Genomic DNA, 23,470 nt, shown 5'->3' with positions numbered 1-23,470 from the left:
ACAGCTCTGGACAAAAAGAAGAAGGATGATCACAAGCCATCAAACCAAGCTAAACCGCTTGAATATTTGCAGCAGGAATGGCATAAAGTTATCCATAAGCAGTGTGTAAGACTGGTGGAGGAGAATATGCCATGATGCATGAACATTGTGATTAAAAAACAGGGTTATGCCACCAAATATTGATTTCTAAACTCTTAAAACTTTATGAATTTTTTTTTTTTTTGCATTATTTGAGGTCTGAAAGCTCTGCATCTTTTTTTGTTTTTTTTTTCAGCCATTTCTCATTTTCTGCAAATAAATGCTCTAAATGACAATTTTAATTTTGAATCTGAGAGAAATGTTTTCTGTAGTTTATAGAATAAAACAACAATGTTCATTTTACTCAAACATAAACCTATAAATAGGAAGTGGTCTCTTAAGTTTTTCCAGAGCTGTATATGGAGGTTCTTAGAATTTTGGATTTCAGCACAGTTCTCCACACTCGTATCTCTTTTACAAGCATGATTCTATTTAAAACTATTTAACACACATATACCATATTGGAACCATATATTCAAAAGGTGCAAATTGTCTCACCTTTGGTGAAAACTGCTGATGTCTAATTCACACACTTCCGAACATCAGGTTCACACTGATAAAAGCAGAGCTTTCGTTGAACATTTTTGTTTTATTTCCGATGGTTATTTGGCCGTTAATCACAGTGCTTGGTCACAGACACTCAATCATAAAGAAAATCAGTGTCATCGTATCGCTGGGTTAGGCTGGCCAGGGGCGGTCATTCTGCAAGACTGATAGCGTGACTGGTGCTGAACGGCTGCTTCATTTAATTACACTCCCTCATCTCCTCAGTTAGGGCTGGGTACACGTGGCTGATTTTAATAAATCTTTATCACCGGTCCTGCCCTCAGGCCTATAAACAGGACACGCAGAACAGCCAGCCTCCTTAGTCATGGAACCAAATAAAGAGCTCCTACTGTTGCAGTTCCAGGAAACAGGCTGCCTGCCAGCAACAGTCTCCAGAGATAAGCCCATTTGCATGGACGTATTTCTATCTGCATATGAACATGATGATGAGGGCGAATCAGTGTTTGATGATGTAGTCTGAGAAAACGATTGTGTCAAGTTATAAAGTGAAAAATGAATCTTTGATGATCAGAACAGGGTTGTTTTATCCATCCAGGCCTCAGATCTCTTCAGCCAATTCCTCAATCATGCTCTTCATCTGGAAGAAACACATAACATAAATTACTCACTGAGTGAACTGTATTGTTTGTTTTAAGAGACATATTTTTGCATGTTTATTAAAATGGCATTCCATATTATTTTAAACTGAAAAGCAGAATCCTTTCTAAGGAAAGAAGGGACAAAATATTGTGTTTAATGGTACCAGTGTGCTGGAACGACCATCCCTGCTAAGCTTAATTCACTATAAAAACTGGGGTGGTGGAGCAATGGAGACTTCAGAAGGGGAAACTCGGATTCATCCACTCTGAAAGGAAACCACTTCATACCCGCCCAGTTCAAAATAATTCTTCCTCATGTTTGGTGCAATTACTCATTCTCACCAAAGAGGGCCCTAAATCCCAAAACTTACAGAAATCAACTTAAAAGCAGCAGTATGTGAGAACTGGTAAATCTTGCACCTCGGCTCCAGCTTCAGTTGGCAAGTGGAATTTGCACTTTGAGCTAACACTAAAGGATACGCATGCAGAGTGATGTGGAAAAGTAATATTACAGGATTTTGCTTTTATAGCAATGATCTTACAGAGTACTGGAAAGAAAACACCCCAAATACACATATGGGTTTATTTCTCTGCATTTTGTTTTGTGCCTGTGGATTAGGGGTGAGCAATATGACCCTAAAATAATGTCACAATATATCAGGGTATTTTTAGTGACTTGAGAAAGGTATTCCTGGTGATTTAACAAAACATACAAACTAAAAAATCATATTAAAGTGTTATTTAAGAAAAATATAATAGTTTCATACATTTCATAGAAACAAAAGAAAACCTACAAATTTGTATATTTCATAAACAGTAACTTACCAAGACTAAAATAATAATAATAATAACATTAAAAAAAATAAAAATAAAGTACCACAAAACTAGAAAAAAGTGTAGCATATTTAGTGCATGCATATAAACTGTGATAAACAGCAACATTAATTAGTAAAACAAATACAAAAAGGACTGCTTTTTAAGAATATTGCTACTATCACAGTATTGAGTTTTTTCATCATGTCAGAATGTTTTTGCAATATTATTGCATCCGATACAATATGGCTCATCCCTACTGTATATTTATTCTAAAGTCACAAAAAAGTTAGTTATGTTACTATGTATTTATGTTAGTTAGTTATGTAAGTTAGTAAGTTAGTTATGTTAGTTAGTATTGTACTTCAAAATACATTACCATAGTAACCAAACCTTAACCAATTGTGAAAGAGAAAACTGATTTTTAAAGGCTGTTTTAGTAAAAAAAACGATTTAAGTCACATAGTAAGTTACATACATACAATTTGCACAAAGTAGACAGTCCATATTTCATTAATAACCTTTGGTATATAATATTATATGCCTGAAACCCTGTGAACATGTTTTTATGGCACTGTTTTCTGTATTTTATGGAGATATAAAATGAGAGATCCATAATTTTCTTCTGTCAATATTGAATGATCATGTAAACAAAATAGCACAAGCAATTTAGACCTGACTTTATCTGCTTTTAGAATACTTTTAAAATGTGAGCAAATAGCCCTAATTACTAATGAAAGCGTGACTCATCAAAAATTGGCAATATATAAAAAAGATTGTCTTAAAGTAGCTAAAACTAAAACAAATATTATATAGGAATATGTTTGACCTTATTTACCTGTATTATTGTGCCTTATCACCTTTGTTATCCCTTGTGTGAATGTGTAATTAAATGAGCTCAAAGTATTTTTAGACAGAACAGGTGGATACATGCAAGAAAGTAATGAACTCAAAATACATTTTGAATATTTCCTGCAGATTTGTGATAATATATATGCACAATGCTACTCCAAAACCTATTATTTTATAAAAATAAGAAACAGTAGTTTTCCCGGATATGGGCCTTTAAATGTTAAAGATTCTTTTTATGAGCTGTTTTTCTGCGTATTTACTAGATTCAGTCAATGCAATCAGTCAATCAGTCACTATGTACTTATCCATAATGCGTTAAGATGTGTGTTTGTGTGTGTGTGTGTGTGTGTGTGTGTTTGTGTGTTTGCCAGCTGAACTCCTCACCTCTTTCCATGTGATGAGGCCACACAGCTTGCCATTCTCCGTGACAAACACTCGCTGCTCTCTCACCACACTCATGATACAGTGAACCTGGGAAGAACACACAATTACACACTCGTGCACCATTAGTGAGCGCCACACAGAGAGGTGTAATTGCATTATGTAACGCTGAGTGCTGAACTGCACAAACATCACAAACCACCCTGCTTTCATTTAATTTCCAGTCAAAACAACTATTATAGTTGTTATAAGTTCCCTTTTTAAACCTGAAATACAACAACAGATCACATACATTTAACACAGAATTACACTGAAATATAACTTAGTGTTTAGTTAAATCACACTTTAACTGAATTATAGCTCCCATTATTTTCACAAGACTTTCCACAACTTCAAAATTCAGTCTAAAAATTATGTTGTTTTTTCTGACAACTGCAGTTCCAGTATCAGTGAAGGACCAGAGTCCTCACCAAACACACCTGACTTAACTCACCTATTAATTGCCAGGTTTAATTGTTCTGATAAATCAGGTAAATCAGCATACTATGCTGAAATCTGGTCCTTGTTTCCCACCACTAATCTGAACAGACTTAAGCATATTTAATGATTTTGAGGTCTGGATTCTGGGTTACTCAGTCCACTGTTCTAAATGAACCCCAACAGCTTCAGCTTCAGTTTGATTTGATTAAATATTCTTCATTTGATTTGTGATGAAAATGTGTTTATGTGTACACGCTACTATAAGACTAAACTCTTAACCTGCTTTACTGTAGTTTCAGGGGAAAGTTGCAGCGTGGCAGGTTTAATATGGCACACATCTTCCAGACTTTTGCACAAAACCTGTAAAGCAAATAACAAATATTTTTAATATCTGTCAAGGGCAGTGGTGGACTTACAGTGCTATTAAAAAAAAAAATTCTCCCTAAAGATTTATTTTGTTTTTTGCCCCTATTTTTTTTTTTCAAACACATTTTAATATTAGACAAAGATAACCTTAGTAAATGGCAATAAGTTTAGGCAAAATTAGCTTGTAGGTTACAGTCAGAAATTAGCTTGTAGGTTACAGTCAGAAATTAGTCAAGATGGGGCAGGGGTTGAGACTGGGAAGCTTTTGACATTGGAGCGCTCCTCATTGGACTGCTGGACTCTAGAGCTGTACATTCACACCATTTTTTTTCTTTCTTACACACAGATACGAACATAACTTCACAACTCTAGAGTGGAGTGACTGTCTAACTGCTTATTTGTCAAGGCAGAGTTTTGAAAGTTTGAACAGAGGTGGAAAGTAATGAATTACATTTACTCAAGTTACTGTAATTGAGTAAATTGTATGAGTAATTTGTAATTTTTAAAGTAGTTTTTAAAATAGGTAATTCTACTTTTACTCAAGTACATTTTGACACAAGTAATTTACTTTTTCTACATTGGAAAACTCCCAATTACTGAGTAAAAATAAAAGGCTTGGGGGAAAAAACACAATTGTCTGAATAAAAAAAAAAAATTGGCACGGATGCTCGCGCGTGGAATAACGAGGCAATAACGTCCTCGTGCAATGCAAAATGTGCCCCGCCGAACAGAGGTGTCAGCTATCAAAACTGTGGATTTTTTATCATTAAACAATCTGCTTAAACGTAAAAAAAACATGTAAATAGCAGTTAAAGAATAGCAATGACAAGTTATATAATAATGAACTGTAAAACTATAAAAATACGGTTTATAGTCACCAATATGACCATAACTTTTAACAGTAAAGGAAAAAAAAAAAGGATCATAGAAATCTATGCCACTTCTTCTTTAAAATGTTTTATGGTGTGATCTGAACAAATACTGCCTGAAAGGTCCAAATTATTATGTGGAATAATAGTTCATTAAAAACGATTTAATTTATGATTTGTTTTTACTATTTTACATCAAATAATTAAAAGTAACTATGTAACTAGATTTTTAGATGGGTACTTTTACTTTTACTTGAGTAGAATTTTAGCAAAGTAAAGGAACTTTTACTTAATTACTCAGTTTTTATTAAATACAGTACTTTTTCCACCTCTGAGTTTGAATCATATCAACACTACAAGCCTCTTGAGTCTAAAGAAGACTAAAAGATCCTACAAAATAGCAATTTCAGCTGTGGTGTGTTTACCAGCTTTTAAGTACGCTCAACTTAAACTGCATTGTTAACCAACTGAGGTAGTAAAATAGTGAGATAATAGAACTTTACCCCCCAGGGTAAACTAAACTAAATACCTCAAAACTTGACTTACCCCAAAAAAGGCATATGATTAGTTACTTTATAATGGTAAATTAGCCTGCCTTTACATTTTACAGTGTATATGAGATCATTATACTGGGTTTACTAAATAGTTTATTTATTTTCATCCCCTTCTTTGTTGTTAAGACATTGCAATATATATTCAGGTTACTGCCAACCCATGTCATATTTACCTCAGTTTGGATTTCAAGCAAAAAGGCCTGTAGTTGATCTCTGGTCACTGTTCCCAGGAGAGTGGGGGATTCTGAAGAAAGAAAGAGAAGAAAAGAGAGCAGGTGACTTTTAGAGATAAGCCCAGCCTCAGCCTCTTGTTAGTCTGAATCGATTCTCCCTGAGGAAAATGAAACATTCATTGTGCTTGGGTAGTGATTCTATATTGAGAGTGCTGTCTTGACTAATGCTGTTGGCGGTTTAATTTGGTCTCTTGGCCCTTTTTCTCCTCTGTTTACTCGTTTCTCTGTGTTGTGGCGGTGCCGCAGTGTGCTGTGACTGCCATTCTAAATTGGAGTAAACAGGGCGAGTAGACGAGGCTGGTCAGACGCACCGTGAGTGTCCACTACAGGGAACTGGGATTCTGTGCTGTTGTTCAGAACATTTTCCACTCCTGCCATTTTCTCTCCTCGCTGTAGAACGGCCCCTGCTGGTGCCACGAAGCGCCCGATCTGGACCGAGGACAGCCTGCAGGAGGTCATTCACACACAGAGAGTAATGAAGTGGCAAAAACATCAGACTTCCTCAGTGAACTGCATCGATTTATCTCTGAAGACTGAAGCACTCAATGATCCTCAGATACAAAGAATAAAGCAGAGGACTTACTTTGGACAGGCTCTGATGAGGGACGGCAGGTGTGGCAGTTTCTTAATGAGGGAAATGCCGTCATAGAAGGACGGCTGGTGCTTTGAGCGCGACACTGCGTTGGAGATCAGTGTGGCTATCAGGATAGGTATGACATGAGTAGACTGACCAGTCATCTCCAGAGCGCAGAGAGCTGGTGAAAGAGTGTGTGTCACAGCCCCTGCAAAAGCTGCAGCTCCTACACACACATATAAAAACACAAATAGCATAAAAATACTGAGAAAACTTTCAGAACATACACACTTTTAAAAAAATTAAGGTGCTTAAAACAGGTCTTAAAGTAATACAAGATTTCCCACCATTTTCCTCTGGCCGGGTCGGAAAATAATCTGTGACGAATGCGTCTGTTTTTAATGCTATTTTTATTTTATATAAAGTTTTGGTGTGATAATCACAATAAAGCAAAATAACAAATCAAACTCTTGCATAAGTACGCAGTGCACGCTCCACTCTATTATGCACATTTCTGTGTTTTTACACTTAGACTATAAGCTCAGTATAGTTTGTTTGTTTGTTTAGAAATCATTTTCTATTCTTAATTCATATTATTCTATATTAGATTAGAATAAAGTAATTCAGATATCAATCCTGTAGCCTAATTAACCTGTGATTAGGCCTGTTGATCATTGTTTGCATTGTTCATGTTTTAATCTTTCTTAAATGATAGGTCTATGCTTCTTCAGTGTTGCAATGTTAATTAACACCATCCTGAACAGGATTACTTACTAAAAAAATGTGGGGTTTAATTCGGGCTCAGGCTCAAAAGTATGTGCAGAGGCCTGGGTCGGGTTGGATATTTTGGGCCCAAACTAAGCTCTAACAAGAACCCCTTTTGGTTTCATAAAGAACCATGCTTGCAATGGAGATTTGTGAATGTGAAGTTTTGGGGGAATTACTAGCAATAGTGGGAGTCCTTTTGAGTGGGTGGGGTAATTGGCTTTTCAAATTAGAGAGAAAATGAAAAACATGCATCCTGATTCAATCATAAGTGGCCTTTACAGAGCACAGGTGTGAATGGAATAAAGTCTTGAGGTCTTGAGGACCCATCATAATTCGATCACTCAAACCATATTCGCAGGTGGTAAGAGACAGTGAACAGATTGTATTATTATTGTATTGTGAACTCCAAAACGACTTATTGCATCCCCATCAGCAAAGCACAGTGTCACTGCCATACAATGCATAATAACTGCAAGACCTCACCCTCCACCATACCCACAAGAACACTACAATTACAAGGTTATGAAGTTGCTGCCTTATCTTAGTTTGACTTCAACTTGAAAACTTGAAGGATAGTATAGCATTCAGAGACTCAAATTAGATTAGGAGACATCCCTATATCATCTAAATGTTCAAAGAACTTTAAAACCTTCTTTACACCTACACATTTCCCAACAATCATTAAAAACATGTTTATTTAAAGAAGCAAATGCAGTTCTTTCTCTCAAAAGATCATTTCAAGCACCTCTGTTTTCTTACGAGTGTAGAAAAGCGTAACTCTGAGACCTGGCCATGCTGTCGAATCTCTATCTCCAGGAAGATAACAGGATAAATTGTTTGTTTACCCACTAAAGCGTAGCCCCCTGGGTTTATCACACTCAGAGTGTCTGGTGAGATTCCATTTGGGAACAGATAGGCCAATCCCTCTCCCAGAAACCGGCCTAAAGCAGCGCCTACAAAGGAGAAAACACTGTTTTCAACATGTCTGAGCAGATTTTAGATTTTTAAATTACTGAGTTTCATCAAGACACCGCATTCACTTCATTCAACAGCACTGCTTTTGATTCAGCATGAGGAATCTCAGGTGAATTACCATAAATAAAGACAGGCATGAAGTAGCCGGCAGGCAAAGGCAAGGTGCAGGCCAAGACCAGTAGCCAGAGCTTGTGGAGAGAGTCACAACATGATAACACGGTTTATTTTTATTTCATTCAACAAAATAGGATATTTTGTACACAGTAAAATCCCCAGAGTTGGATTAGCTCCATGGATCGTTTCTGCCAGGCAGGATTTAAATGATATGAGCTGTAGGTGTCAGCTTGGGCACTGGGGAATCTGCTCTGTACATAGAGATGAAAATCAGTATTGGAGAGAGGCTGAGTGAATGGTAATTACACAATATCTCATTGATTATTAAGTCTGAGGAGGATCATCAGAATGCTGTGCAGTGATTTTCTGCTCTAAATGGAAGCTTGCTTTGTGAATCTTCTTAGCCGGGCAGTGTTAATTGCAGTGGCCTAAATAATGACCTGGTTTTAACTGAGTGCAATGATTGTTCAATCAATTCTGCTTCATAGTTATTTAATAAGTACATCTGCACATAACTAACAGATATGTGTTTTCATATTTAATAATAAGCTGTGTCACAAATTTCAACACATTTAACATGGTATTGATATCATGTACACCCTGAAACAGATACAATAGCTATGTTTAAGCAATAATACATTTGAGGTTTGTGCTATAACATGTAATATTGGCACTGCTGTACTGATCTACATCACTCGGCCCGCGGCCTCACGCCTACGACAGCAGCACAGCAGTGCCAATATTACATGTTATAGCACAAACCTTGAGTGTACTATTGCGATTATAGCAAAATAAAAGAAAATACGATCTGTTGGTTATAAAAACTCTGAGAGTTAAAATAGTTCTGAGCTGTTTGGCTTGTAAGCGCTGCAGCGTTGCTAGGTTACCTGCATGTGGTGGAGTAATACATGGAGAGCTTCAGTTACAGTGCATTACTGGCTGATAACAGCACTCAAAGTACGCCTCTCAGCCAATTGCATTGCAGGGATGGAACTAACCATGGTATAAATTGTAATAATGATTTTATGATTTATGTAATGTTGGTAGAACTGTTTTGGTGCATTTTGATAGAAATCTATTAAATTGTACTGCCATAACAATAAAACCACATGCCTTATCTTAGCTACCGCAATGATTTTCAGATAATCGCTAAGTAAATGTTATTTACTTTACCTGTTATTCACTTCACTTCACAAATATGGAATTCAGAGCACTGTGCTACTTTCTTTCAGTAGCTGATAGCTTACCTAAAAAAATTATATATGATCTTTAAAGCCCACATCCAACAGAATTCTTGTATTTTTGCCTTCCAAAAACAGCCATAATTATTTTTTGTATAATCATTTTCAACCATCTCTTTATTTCCTTGAAATAAATAGGCTATTATTGTTTTTGTACCTTCAGGACATATATGTAATATATGATATATTGTATGTAAATGACCTCCATTGTCCCTCCTGACTGCTGGCCCTGCATTTTGCCTCAATTAAAAAGCAATTAAGACTTAAACACTCGTTTTAATTTGACGTTAATTGACGTGAATAATATTTAATAAATACAAATGGTAGGTTATTGGTACCATTAACACACTATGGTCAACTCTTATTTAAAAATATTTATATATTATACAGGAGTTTTAATTTTATTCCACAAAAATCTTGATATTATTTCACCTTAATTATAAGAAAGCAGCCAAGGGTTTTATAAACACTGCTTCCAGGAGGACTCCACTCCTGCCAAAGAGACTGTTGAGATTCTTCCAGCAGTGTGGCATTGTGGGAAATGGAGTTCCACTGGGTACTCTCTAGCAAGGAGCAAATGAGCTGCCTCATTGTAAGCTGTGACAAAAAGAAACAGAAAATTAAATGACAAAAAATATTGATAATTATTAGAAATATTAAAGAATACTTTAGCTTATTTCAAACCCTAGGCTGCATTCATTTCTGGTGAAATGAATTGGATATGAATTATAACTATAAAATATACATAACAATTTTATGTAGATAACCAAGTGTTGTTAAAGAAACCCACTCCAAATGTAGATTGCATTTCTAGGTTGTAAATAAAGAGTTCTTCAGTTTAGACTGACATATATTTTGACATATAGTCTACCTTGGCTGCAGACTACACTTTAGGATGTAGAAACCTGTTAAATTCTCACCTGAGAGGCCATGGAAGATCCTGCAGAGTAAGGGAAGGTCACTAAGGCCAGGAGGAACGCTACAAATCCTGAATACAAGGTTTTCCTAAATAAAGACCCACAAAAACTATTCAGTCATTGATTCCAATATAATATGGTCTCTTATTAAAGCTTTTAAACCCTGTATGTACAGTAAGCTCACACTTCCATAATGTCAATGCTGTCGTGCCCCAAAATTGGACCCTGTGGGACTCCATGGTTACCAAATCATTCACATCTAGAGTTCTAGATTTAAGTGGTCTTATGTGATTAGACTGGTCTATTTTGCTCTTCATTGAAATACTCTACCAATGGTTCTCAAACCTTTTGGACCATATACCACCCACCATCATACTAAAACTGGCAAATATCATCTACTGGCTCTGCTGTGTAGGCATTTGATGTGACTTACTAAGACTTGAGCTTAGGACAGCTAAACCCTTAGAACCCTACGGACGGATTTTCCATCCAAAATCACACCTTGTGTTTTCAGCTTAATTACTCAGGAATCACTTCACACATAAACATAATCCATATACGGTTAGAAAGGGCGGAATTTACTCTTTCTATAAATACTGATGACATCCCAGTGCGTTAAATCATCTGCAAGAAACCCATTGGGAACATACCTTAAAAAAATTAGATCTTGTTCCCCAACCAATATTATTTACCTTTAGTGCTTCAAATACATTTATATGATGTTTCAAACCAAATAATATCAGTAAATGACTCAAAAGTGTCCACAGAAAAAGTGTGAAACTGCCTGCACTAATACTAAAGCTAGGTATGGTACAGTTATATATATATATATATATATATATATATATATATATATATATATATATATATATATATATATATATATATATATATATATATATTTACTTGCACATTTTTACTAAGTAGTTTAGTTTATTTAGACTAAAAAGATTACATTTTTGTATATAGTTTTCTTTGTGTGTTCTGATCAAATTACTGAAAGGCATAGACTGCTCTGAGTGTCAGGTGTTTAGTATCTACATGTATCCTAGAGATGTGATTATCAAGAAAAATAATGCTGATGCTCTCCATATATTTTGTTAAAGTAATAAGCCATGTAATGATTTATCATCAATATTCTTATGCTTTTAACTCATATACACTCTAGTCTAACCATTTTTGGAAATATATATTAGCTGTGAATATATTTAAAGTCTATACATTCAAAAATATGTAAAAAAAAAAAAAAAAAAAAAAAACAGGTGCTTGGTAAAATTTTGACCAAAACATGATCAGTTCCAGGAAAATATAACAATTCTGCTTCCTTATACATTTTAAATGATTACATTTTTGAGCAGCCGAATGGCTTCTGGACTAAAAGAGCTTAGGGCTCATGTGGCTGTCTGATATAATTACTGTGTTATAAGACCTGAAAGAGGAACTGACAAAAAAACAAAGAAAAACAGCCTAGATTTCAAAGGGTTAAAGCAGGAGTGCATGGCATTTGCATTTGCACTTGCATTTGCATTTACATTTATGGCAATTAGCACAAACTCTTATTCTAACTGACAAAAGAGCTTATTGGTTTACTCAGAACATCTAAAGCTAGCCATACAATAACCCTATGCACTGTATTCACTGCGCGCCCATGTTGAAACAAAAGCAACCCAGATAGCAAAAATGATCTGGCCCGGATCCAGCGGAAATTCTAAGGCAGCGAGGGAGCTGGTAGAATATCCACCAGTTTAAATGGCAGCTCCAATGTGGACAACTTCCCTCGCACACCTCCCTGAATCAACGGTGAAAGAAGTCGAAAAATAGGAAGAAAATAAATGTAATAAATGTTTTACTAAAAGGCTACAGCAACTGAATCAAGGATTATGTGCACAACTTGTAAGGTAGCTATAGGTGATTGCTTTTGTTTGCTGTATTAAAAAAAACTCGGTCCCTCACAGCCTTGTTGAATAAAGTTGATTGCCTATGCAAGAGCCTGTGGAGAACTACATTGAATGCTAAGTGCCATTTAAGCTTTTACAGAACCCTTAAACTTTTGGGACTTTTAGGAGTTCCACAAGTTTCTATAGGAGGGCATATGAAATTGATGTTAATAATTTTAGTACTGTGGTTATGAGAGTGAAGAACTCAAGGCTGGGGTTATATTTAAGGTCTAACAAGTTAAGCAAATGTGACAAATATAATGTAATGTAATTTACGTTACAGGTAAAACTATAGATTTCAATCCTAAAAGGAGAATTCCGTTGTGAAATGGACTTTGGTGTAGTAAAACATACAGAAAAGTACTTACCTTTGAAACAGTAAGACAACAGTAAGACAATATATATATATATATATATATATATATATATATATATATATATATATATATATATATATATATATTTCTTACTGTTTTTAATAAGCTTCTTGTGCACTTTTTAAGTTATTAATGCCTCGTTTAAAATGTGAGGGCTCTCCGGATTCTACCAAGGAGGTGTGGAGCTACTTTGAGCCTGGATAACAGTGGAAAAAGAGATTTATCAGGACAAATTATGCCCTGTGTCACCCAGTCTGAAGGGTATTTGGACAAACGTAAAATTTCTGAATCTCAGAACACTGTGAGAGAACAGAGATGTGCTATTCATGGAAGGTAAGTACTTTTTATCATGTTTTACTACACCAAAAGTCCATTTTACACCAGAGTTCTCCTTTAATTGCAGGAAAGGTTTCTAAGATCATCTGTTATACCACCCTGGGATGCTTTGCCCACCACCAGTTTAAGAACCACTCCATTATACAACACGATTAGCAGTGAAAAGATCTATTGGCTGCTCACTCTGTAGCTATAAACCTGCTGATGAGTTTGTTTGCCCGGACAAATCTCAGAATCCAGCGATGGCTGAATAAGTAAACACAGCTCACCGCTCCACACAGCAGCCTGCAGAGAGTGAGAGAAAAAAGAGACAGAGAGAGCGAGAGATCAGCTCGCACTAATGAATAATAATTACAGTTTGAATGAAGCCCAGAGGCCTGGGTTATGAGTCACTATCAGACAATTAAAGAACAAGAAAAGGATATTGTGTTCGCAAGCCTGCATGTTAAATTCATGATTACGTTATTAAAGCCCGGCCGTTTCACAGGGAAGAACAGAGCAGACTGTGAGCGTTACTCATGCTGTGCAGGCCTGTAAGTTCTACTGAGTGTTCTTCAGACAGTGAGGATTAGAGTTTGTGGGAGGTCAATGAGTATGTTAAAAGACTGAAGTAGACTAGCAAATCTGTCCTTAAACTCAACCTCAACTCACCCAAGCAGAGCGAAGAAAAGTATTTCAGGAGGCTGGTACGGGATCTCTGTGGGGAACCTGGTCTTAAACAAGGCATTCACTGTTTCTGAAAGCAAAAAAAAAAAAAAAAAAAAAAAAAACAGACGTGTGAGAAGATGAATATAATAGTGATTTAGTGTCTGTTGCTGTGTTTTAGTTAATCCCTTCAGGCATGCACAGAGAATTTATTTCAAAACCTCAGATTTACTGATATGGATATATAGATATTTTTGCTGTGATTAGTGCTGTCAACATTAACGCATTAGGACTGTGATTTATCTTGAAACTTTAACACGTTGATGTTTTTTAAACACAGATTAATCACATCACCACATTCAGAGTGAACACAGGGCTGAACGGTGGGTTAATTCCACTCTTGTTTAATTGACTGTTAATAATGACAAGTAATGAGTGGCTTTTCTGCTGGAGTTAAACATGCAAGGTTCAATACAAAAGAGAAAATTATTAATACTAATAGAAGTAAATACTAATAAATGAAAACATATTAAAGAGGTCATGTTTTTTTTATTTGTAAACCAATTATATGTGTTTTGTTAATATTTAGAAATGAATAGAAGAAATATAAGTATTTCGAAAATAACATATATAGTTTGTAATGTTTAGGTTATTATAGGTACATCAAACTATCATAATGTACTGAAAAATTGGTCTAGGTCCCTAAAAGTTTAGCTGCCAGTAGGATGTACAAATGGAGGACGTGATAAAAAAATTGTGACTAATTGACTATTTAAAAAATAATCTGCAGATTAGTCGACTACTTAAATAGTCATTAGCCCTAACACACAGCTGGCAGGTTGGAAGGAATGGTATTGGAGGTGTGGAATATGGAGCTAGAGTTCAAATCCTTCATTGAAGCTCTCACTTGTTTTTGTTCCTCTTGCAAAAGTGCAAGGAAGTACCATCATTAAAAAGTTTAAATCAAAAAGAATTACTGAATATTGTTGTGAACTAATATTTGACTAATATTTTTTAAATATTTGACACCACTTATATAAATATAATTTAATTTTGCCAATCTAACCTTAAATAGTCTTAAGTAGAAAAAGTGTAATTAATAAGTAAAAATCCCAGAATTCTGTTTGGATTCATTTGGTTATTCTTTTAAGGTATTGACCCCACTAGTTGTGATTTTTTAGGTGAAGGGTCAAGGTCATTTCTGAAGTAGTTTCTCAAAGTAACATTTTTTTATTTTATTTATCAATGGCTGGAAGCTTTTCCTGCTTCGGTGCCAAACATTTTGGTTAATGTGTTCAAAAATATAGTCAAATAAACTGTCCACTGGGCTGCAAGTCTTTGCAGAAATACTACAGTTCTTCCATCACATAATGTCTGCAACGTTTTACTGTCCCCTAAAATACAAGGTTTTCCTAAATAAAGTCCCACAAAAAAATATTCAGTCTGATCTAACATGATTCAGTCAATCTAATATAGTCTCTTATTTAAGCTTTTAAATGCCGTACATTCTTACATCACTTACTGTGTGCTAAGTTTTAACCCCCCCCCCCCACACACAAAAAAGAAAAAAAAAAACATTAAAAATGGCCAGAAAATGTAGAGATTCCCTCTCTTAAAAAATGCAAAAAGTGAGAAATAATAAAATACATTGTCCACCATGCCTCAGAGGGTTAACCCTCAGACCAGGGCTCTTAAACCTGATCCTCAGCAGGCTGGTGTGGCTGCAGGGTTTCATGCTTAACAAGCAACAGCCCACCTGATTCCACTTTCCACATTTAATCAGTTGGTCATTCTTCAAACAGCTGATGACACATGCTCCTGCTCTACTACAGTTAAAGCCTGCAGCCACACCAGACCAATGCGGATCAGGTTTAAGACCGCAGCTTTAGATCCTGTCTGCCACATTTTTTCACTTTCACACTTTTAAACTACATTACTGCCATAATTAACATCAGATTGTATAGCCCCCACAATATAACCTGCAGGGATTCCACAAAATAAAGTAAAAAAGGAGACAGATTATCTTAATCCTGTTCAATTCTACTGTAAAGGTTCATATTAAAAACCAAACTTTATGTGTGCATCACTGTAGGGCATTTAAAGGTATTTTAAATCATTTATTTTGGTGCATATCAACATTTTGTAACATGAGGGATTTATGGCATATAGCAAGACTTTTAAGCATAGTGTTACTGGATTTTAGTGGAATTCTAGTGGAAAATATCTGGAATTACAATTTCTACTAGCAATTATCGATTTCTGTAACTGAAGTTTTACCTGTTACTACTACTAGTAAAAATTACAAAAATCTGTAATTTAAGTAGTTACTGGAAATAAACTGTGTTATGACTTGTATCACTGTATCATTAATCTTAGTTAAGGCTTGTATCACTGTATCTCTGATAAAAACTGAGATTGAAGACTAAGTTAAGAGTTGAGAGTTAATCACTGGTGTCATTTTAAGCTAAATCTTTGTGATACTTTTCATACTTTTGTTCAAAACAGCAAATGTTCTTATAATTTTTATAACTTTTTTTTAACAATCAAGAACTCTTTACCAGTCAAAAAACTTTTAGTATAAAAAGTTTATATAAATGTACAATTTGTCTGCTAGGCTACGTGTGGTCTTAATTCGGTCATTATCTGAAGAAATTATAATGTATTTTAGCATAAGTTTAGCCTGATCTATTCCCCTCTGCTGCATTTCTTCTAATAGTTATAAATTAACATTTTATATTTAAAATGTATCAATTCAACCTGCATAATTCGGTTCATGCTGCATGATAATAGTCCAAGAGGAGCTAAATTCAGTCCTCAACAGTTACTTTTCCATTTCTATGAGCTATCTCCTCTAAGGTGTCATTCTTTTTCACTATGATTATAGTGAGGGCTGAGCTGGAGGTCTGGTCCAGCAGGGAGCGCTGTGAGCAGCGGGCTGGGTTACCTTGCTCCCCGCTGCAGACAGCGAGCAGGCGGTAGGAGAGAGCTCCACAGACCGCGGCGAAGAAACACGGGCAGTAATCCCGCACTGAGTAATGACTGCCCATCACCTCTATACTGAACAGCACTCCTGTATACAAAAGAGGAGAGAGAGAGGGGGGTAATAGAACGGAGGAAAGAGAGAGAAGGAGAGGGGTAATAGAACGGAGGAGAGAGAGAGAGAGAGAGAGAGAGAGAGAGAGAGAGAGAGAGCGAGAGAGAGAGGGGTAATAGAACAGAGGAAAGAAAGAGATGGAGAGGGGTAATAGAACGGAGAAGCGAGGTAATAGAACAGAGGAAAGAGGGGTAACAGAACAGAGGAGAGCGGTGTAACAAAAAAGAGGAGAGAGGTAATAGAATGGAAGCAGAGGGAAAGAGAGGGGTAATAGAATGGAGGAGAGAGAGGGGGTAATAGAACAATGGAGAGTGAGAGAAAGATAATAGAACAGAGGAGAAAGAGAGGAGAGGGGTAACTGAATGGAGGAGAGAAGGAGAGAGGGGTTACAGAATGGAGGAGAGGGGGAGAGAGGGGTAACAGAATGGAGGAGAGGGGGAGAGAGGGGTAACAAAATGGAGAAGAGGGAGAGAGAGGGGTAACCGAATGAAGGAGAGAGGGGTAACAGAATGGAGGAAAGGGGGAGAGAGGGGTAACAGAATGGAGGAAAGGGGGAGAGAGGGGTAACAGAATGGAGGATAGGGAGAGAAGGGTAACAGAATGGAGGAGAGGGGGGAGAGGTGGGAGAACGGTAGTAGAACAAAGAAGAGATGGTTAATAGAACAGAGGGACAGAAGGGTAACAGAGGAAGAGAGAGGGGTAATATAATGAAAGAGAGGGGTACAAAGGGGTAATAGAATGGAGGAGAGGGGTAATAGAACAGAGACAGAGGGGTAATAAGGTGGAGTAGAGGGGTACAGAGGGGTAATAGAATGGAGGAGAGGAGGGAGAGGAATTGGATGAGAACGGGAAAGGACTGAATTTAACACTGCCAGATAGAGAAACTGAGATACAGTTAAATTATGTGAAAATGTGCTGCTCTGTGGATAACGGCTCACCGCTGATTGGAGCACCGAAACAACTGGCCACGCCCACTGCTGATGCCACTACCAGCATGTCTCCTTGAGTTCTCCTCTGAGCATAAAGAGTTATTAGCATAATCGCTGCACAGCTACAGCCTGATCTTTATCACCAGGAACAGCAGTGGGGTACATGCACACTCTTCATATCACATACATGTGCATGTGTATATGCATACAATAACAATATACACTCAGCCATAACATTAAAACAGGTAGGCGAGTAATACACTCATTGGCAAAAAATAATAATAATGCACCTAGCTCTTTGTTTGTATGTAGGTTTGATACAGTATCTCACAAAAGTGAGGACACCCCTCACAATTTTTGTAAATATTTTGATATCGTTTAATGGAACAACATTAAAGATATGACACTTTGAAAAGTAAATGTAAAGTAATCAGTGGACAGCTTGTATAACAGTGTCCCCATAATAAAGCAACACAAAGCCACATTTTGTGTGGCCACCATTCATTTTCAGCATTTTCTTGGGCATGAACTTCACTAGAGCTTCACAGGCAGTCACTGGAAACCTCTTCCAAACCTCCATGATGACATCAAAGAGCTGGTGGATGTTAGAGACCTTGCACTCCTCCAACTTCCAAGTGAGGATGCCCCAAAGATGCTCAATAGGGTTGTGGTCTGGACACATAATTGGCCTGTCCATCACCTTTATTTTCTGCTTCCTCAGAAAAGCATCATGTTTGGGTCTTTTTTTTGGGTTGGAAAACTGCCATGCGGCCTCATGATTCCAAGTTTCATACCCCAAACAGTATGCAGGTGATTGGATACTTTTAGAAAAATATAGTGTATAGATAAATATATATTAGGCAAAAAGTGAACAGTCAGTTCTTTAAGGTAATGTGTTGAAAGCAGGTCAAATGCAAGCTTAAGAATTTCAGCCACTGACAATTTCCAAAATATCAGGCAGGTCTTGTAAGGCATTTCTGGTATGCAGAGTCCAGTATCTACCTCTTTTTGGTCTTGTTGGTCTTGTTAGTGTTGCTGATCCACTTTAGTTTTGGACCAGCTTGGTTGTCTGGTCAACTACCTTGGTGATGTTCATGCTGATCAACCAGCTTATCTAGCTTGGTCAAATTGATCATGCTTGTAGACTAGGGCTGCAACGATTAGTCGATATAATTGACAATGTCACTCCAAATTCCAAAAATTGACACGTAACCGTTAATTAGGATTAGGGTAAAGGGCTCACTGACACAATTTACACTGAACTCAACCTGCACTGAGGGCACATCTCAAAGTGCCCTAACACAACAGATTACATATTAATATGTATATCAGCTCTTTGTATTGTTTTAAAGCGATAGAGGAAGCTAGAAACAGAAGCCGTACAGCCCACAGCAAACATAGATGGAAGGCATGGGAGAAATAATCGTTGACTAGTCGACTAATCAAATAATCGGAAAAATAATAAGCAGATTAGTTGACTACCAAAATAATCGTCAGTTGCAGCCCTATTGTAGACCACCTAAACCATCCAACCTACACAAAAACTACCCTGTGGTGGTCAATAGCCAAACTGATCAACCAGCTTCACCAGCTTGAACTGGCTTGACTTTTTTTTCCCAGCAGGGTATAGAGAACTTGATGCCAGATACAACAAGACTTTATATCTTCAGAGACCTTGTGTTTTGATGGCTTTAGGGAATATTAAGCAGTTTGTTTAATATTATGGCCAATTTGTGTAAAGTTGTACAGAAATCTTTATTCGGTGGATATGTTTGACTTGTAGACAGGCCAAGAATGTGTTGCAGTCAGGTGAAGAAATTTCTGGGAAATCCTTTGGCAGGATGTTTAATGTTATGGCTGATTTGTATACAGTTCTAGTGTATCTAGTACAGAATATGAATATGAATTTGAGTTGTAGGGTACCTGTTTTGTGCCACAAGCAGATGCATACATACGGTGCAAGTATGCTCCCACCATGTTGGACAGATGCACAAATGGACCCTGTGAAAGATACACTTTATCAGCGAGGCCAGAACGTGCCAAACATCCTAATTAGCAAAACTGAATTTCTCTGAATTGCTCTGCAGCTCAGCAGCCGTAGAACATCACTTTACATCAATTACGTCTTACCACTTTTCCAAGGAACACACTGCTGCCTGCAGACAGTGTACAGATCAGACCCACCAGCTTAGCAAACAGATTAGAGAGCGACAGGTAGTCTGGCAGCTGCACACCTGACAGAATCGCCCTCATCTCAGGCAGACCTGAACCTGAGTCACACACAGATGGGGAAAGATAAACACCAGATGTCTGACTGCGAAAGCTTTCCTGTTTAGTTATAAACAAAACAACAGTACAGTAGTCTAAATTGGTTTGATTTAGATGAGTAGATCAGTTCATCACGACTAAGAAAAAGAAACAAGAATTACAAGCACAAATCAGAGAACATTGCAAAATATGTTACATTTCCATTGAGGTTTGTTTGATTGCATTCAGAATGAATACAGGATATATTTTACATTTTATCTGCTCAATTTTATTTTTTAGTATACATCAATTCCTACATTGTAGGCCTGCAAAAATTCTAAACAAAGATTGGACAGTAAATTATTTGCCACTTGGTAATATTACCATTTCAATATAAGTTACAGGACAGGGTTTTTATCTTACGTTTTCTTTCAAATTTCTCCACACTTACTCTAATAGGGAGAGGTAAGGACTGCAGCCATGTCTTAAATGTCTGTAATGTGGCAGCATGTGGTTCTGCATTGTCTCGTAAAAAAACAATCATGGACATCACTGTAAATGATGTGGTCCTGAGGGCAGCATGTAAGATTTCAATGTACTTTTCTGCATTAATGCTGCAGAATTAATTGCATTAATGCTGCAACCAGACACCATCAGGCTGTCTGATGGTGTCATCACTGTCTGGTTGGTCCTTTTGTCTTTGGTCTGGTTGGTTGGTCTGGTTGGTCCTTTTGTCTTTGGTCCAAAGCAATAGTTAATTTGTTTTTACCTTCTTACAAGCCCTAAATATATTCTGTCTGTCTTTTTTTTGGAATGTGTTGCAGGGCTAAAATGCAGGAATAGTATATTAATGTATATTAATAAACTAAATTAAATTAGAATATAAAACATTAAACATGTTGAATTCCTTCTGTATGCAATCAAATAAAAGCTAAAGTAAACTTGAGAAAGTCTTATTACTTATTATTACGTACTTATTTTGATCTGTGCTTTTCCTACTACCCCAACATTTTTCTGATTTATTTAACATAAATTAAAATAAAGTTATATATAAGTAAAACATAATGGATTTAATTTGTAGGTATTACTAATTGCAAAAGAAATTAAATTAATTATTAACCTATTGTTTGCTTACTTTTCTTGCTTACTTCTAAGCATGTGAGGCCTATAAACACCCAAACTGTACATGTAATGTTAAGATAAGATAAGATAAGATAAGATAAGATAAGATAAGAATAAAGAACCTGCAGACTGGGGACAGATGCTGTGAGAGAAGCTGGTGGAGAGAGCACAGAGGCAGGCTGGGTACAGCGTCCAGCACAGGAACTGCAGCAGTTTGTGACCCTCCAGACAACTGTATAGCCAGTGATGGGCTAGCATGAAACAATAAGATAATATAGATAAGAGAAGCAATCTAAGTCATTTTATCAGTCTGAGTATCAGGATATATTTGGATAAGGAAAACCACCTAAAAATACACACGTATAAACACACCCAAGACTTTAAAACAAATATAAATTCAATCACTCAAACCAATTGAGCCACATATTACAACAGTGTCAATGCATCAGTCTCTCCAAGACACATTTAACTACCAGAAATTCCTCCCAGTACATCTCGTACATTAATAAAAATTGTAAATGACAGTGTTTGCAGCAGTCAGATTTTAATGCAAATAGCTAGAGACACATTTAATTACCTAGTGTAAATGCACAAGACTAAAATCTTAAAATCAGAATATAATTCAGATGCTATAGTCACATGCACTAACGAATGTGTAAACGGGGTCTATTTATTGATTCATGTGACTCAACTAGTGTTGCACCGATACCGATACAGTATACTGTATATACAGACATATCGGCAACATATCAGTATTGGCAACATTTATGGGTTTGGAATGCGGAAGTAAAACATAGCAGGGTAAACAGCGCAGGTAGAATGTACAAACAAAATGGAGCAGCATAGCAAGTGCTACTGCAGCGTGCCATTTTGCTCAAACAACAAACATAAACAAATGCAGGTGAACACAACAGTGAGTGGAAATGGAGGAGCTACTGAACTAAAGGTTTTAAAAGTTCTAAAGGCACTTGTCATTAAGGGTTAATTTTATTTCCAGTGCAAATGTAGGATGTAGGCCATGTAATTGATGCCATGTAATTTTTTTAAAATAATAAATTGAATAAACAATACAACTCAAGTTGTGATCTCCTGAACCTCCTGAAGCTCACCTCTCAAAAGCTTGGCCACAGTCAGGTCCATCACGAAGCTCATGAGAGCCATGAGAACTCCCAGAGCAACGTAGCAGTACCACTCCAGTCCAGCGAGACACAGCATAGCATTCTGCACACGTATGGCCCAGCCTGTTCAATAGAGGTAAATGACACTGATTTGTACACACTGAGTCTGAGTGTAACCTGATGATTAGGGCTATTGATGGATAAAAGAGTCTCAGAGTCATCATTGGCGAACTGAGCGCAGTGAAGATGGGGAGGAAAATTACAGCTGGGCTGTTGAAAATCAGACTTCACCTCTGATCCGTGATCGGGCAGATCGCCATGGTTTCCAAGGGCGCTCATTAGAGATAATTAACTTGTCCTGTGTGGTTTCTGACTGTGTGCCGGCTTGCTGTGCGCCATGTCGTTTATTTTCATCAAGGCTCGGGTAGCTTACATAAACCTGCTCCATTGTCTGGGGGCATATTACAGCATTATTACACTCATTAAAGGAGAACAACAATGGATCATAACCAAGCAAGCAACCAACCTGAGATTTTATACTTTAATATGACAGATTTTATATTCAAATAAAGAAGATTTATGTAAGAGATCTTACCTTTGAGAGCAGTCTGCCCAGTACAACATGAAGGTCTGTAATAATCTGTTCTAGTCCAAATTCACCAACTATAGCCACCACCCACTTTTTCTCCAGATCTGGAGAAGAAAAAACTACCTAAAACCATAAAGCCAGTTTAGCTCTAACTTATTAATAGTGTTGTTGTCCTTTCTTGTTATTGCCCCAGGGCAAGCACTAGACTGGAACACAGGGAGAATTAGCTTTCCTTGATTTGTTTTCACTTATATTCATTTTGATCCTCTAATTGTCATTCAGACACAGCTTCTCCTTGCCTTTAAATGTTTAATTAGAGGCCGAGTAGAGTCTGAACACTGAAACAACGGGGTCTTCATTAGTGAGCGAGAGAATACAGCTCACAGAAAGGGATCAAACCCCGTGACCTTCAGAGAGCCGTTCTGTAAAACATTTGGTCATTTTGAAAGAGACCAGACTTCACTATTTTCTTTCTTGTTAAATACGGAGCAGGAAACATGAATTATGGAGTAAGGCGTGACACTCTTTTGTATTACGCTGGTTCTGCACTGGAGAATACAGGTTGAATGAAGTGATATTTGAATTTCATGCATTGGCTGCTTTAGAAGGTGAAGGCAATCATTTTTCCTGATGCTTATTTGGGAGAAGCTCTGCAGAAATAAAACATTTAGGCCATGCAGAAGTTAGCAGTGTGTGTTAGCAAATTAATAGAAAAT

At 36.8% G+C, this 23,470-nt stretch overlaps 1 protein-coding gene across 2 annotated transcripts; it reads right to left on the bottom strand.

Annotated features, from left to right (window-relative positions):
- Nucleotides 1-25: 25 nt before the first annotated feature.
- Nucleotides 26-22,860, bottom strand: clcnk (chloride channel K). 2 transcript variants are annotated; one of them, XM_007246245.3, is made up of 20 exons: nt 22,761-22,860; nt 22,457-22,616; nt 22,157-22,288; nt 21,170-21,298; nt 19,809-19,948; nt 19,602-19,679; nt 17,688-17,763; nt 16,600-16,725; nt 13,662-13,746; nt 13,194-13,295; nt 10,364-10,448; nt 9,876-10,040; nt 8,207-8,276; nt 7,959-8,066; nt 6,355-6,571; nt 6,083-6,216; nt 5,712-5,782; nt 4,029-4,109; nt 3,273-3,359; nt 26-1,222 (listed from the first exon to the last, which is right to left on the bottom strand). In XM_007246245.3, exons 2-20 carry the CDS (start codon nt 22,611-22,613, stop codon nt 1,184-1,186), a joined length of 2,082 nt encoding a protein of 693 aa, XP_007246307.3. In that variant the 5' UTR covers nt 22,614-22,616; nt 22,761-22,860; the 3' UTR covers nt 26-1,183. The 2 variants fall into 2 exon arrangements, with proteins under 2 accessions (XP_007246307.3, XP_007246308.3); XM_007246246.3 differs by lacking the exon at nt 4,029-4,109.
- Between the last annotated feature and the right edge of the window lie 610 nt (nt 22,861-23,470).

Source organism: Astyanax mexicanus, chromosome 13 (assembly GCF_023375975.1).
Source record: "Astyanax mexicanus isolate ESR-SI-001 chromosome 13, AstMex3_surface, whole genome shotgun sequence".
Classification (NCBI taxonomy): Eukaryota; Metazoa; Chordata; class Actinopteri; order Characiformes; family Acestrorhamphidae; genus Astyanax; species Astyanax mexicanus.
The sequence above is the reverse complement of the archived record's forward strand: the minus strand, read 5'-3'. Positions and strand labels throughout refer to the sequence as shown.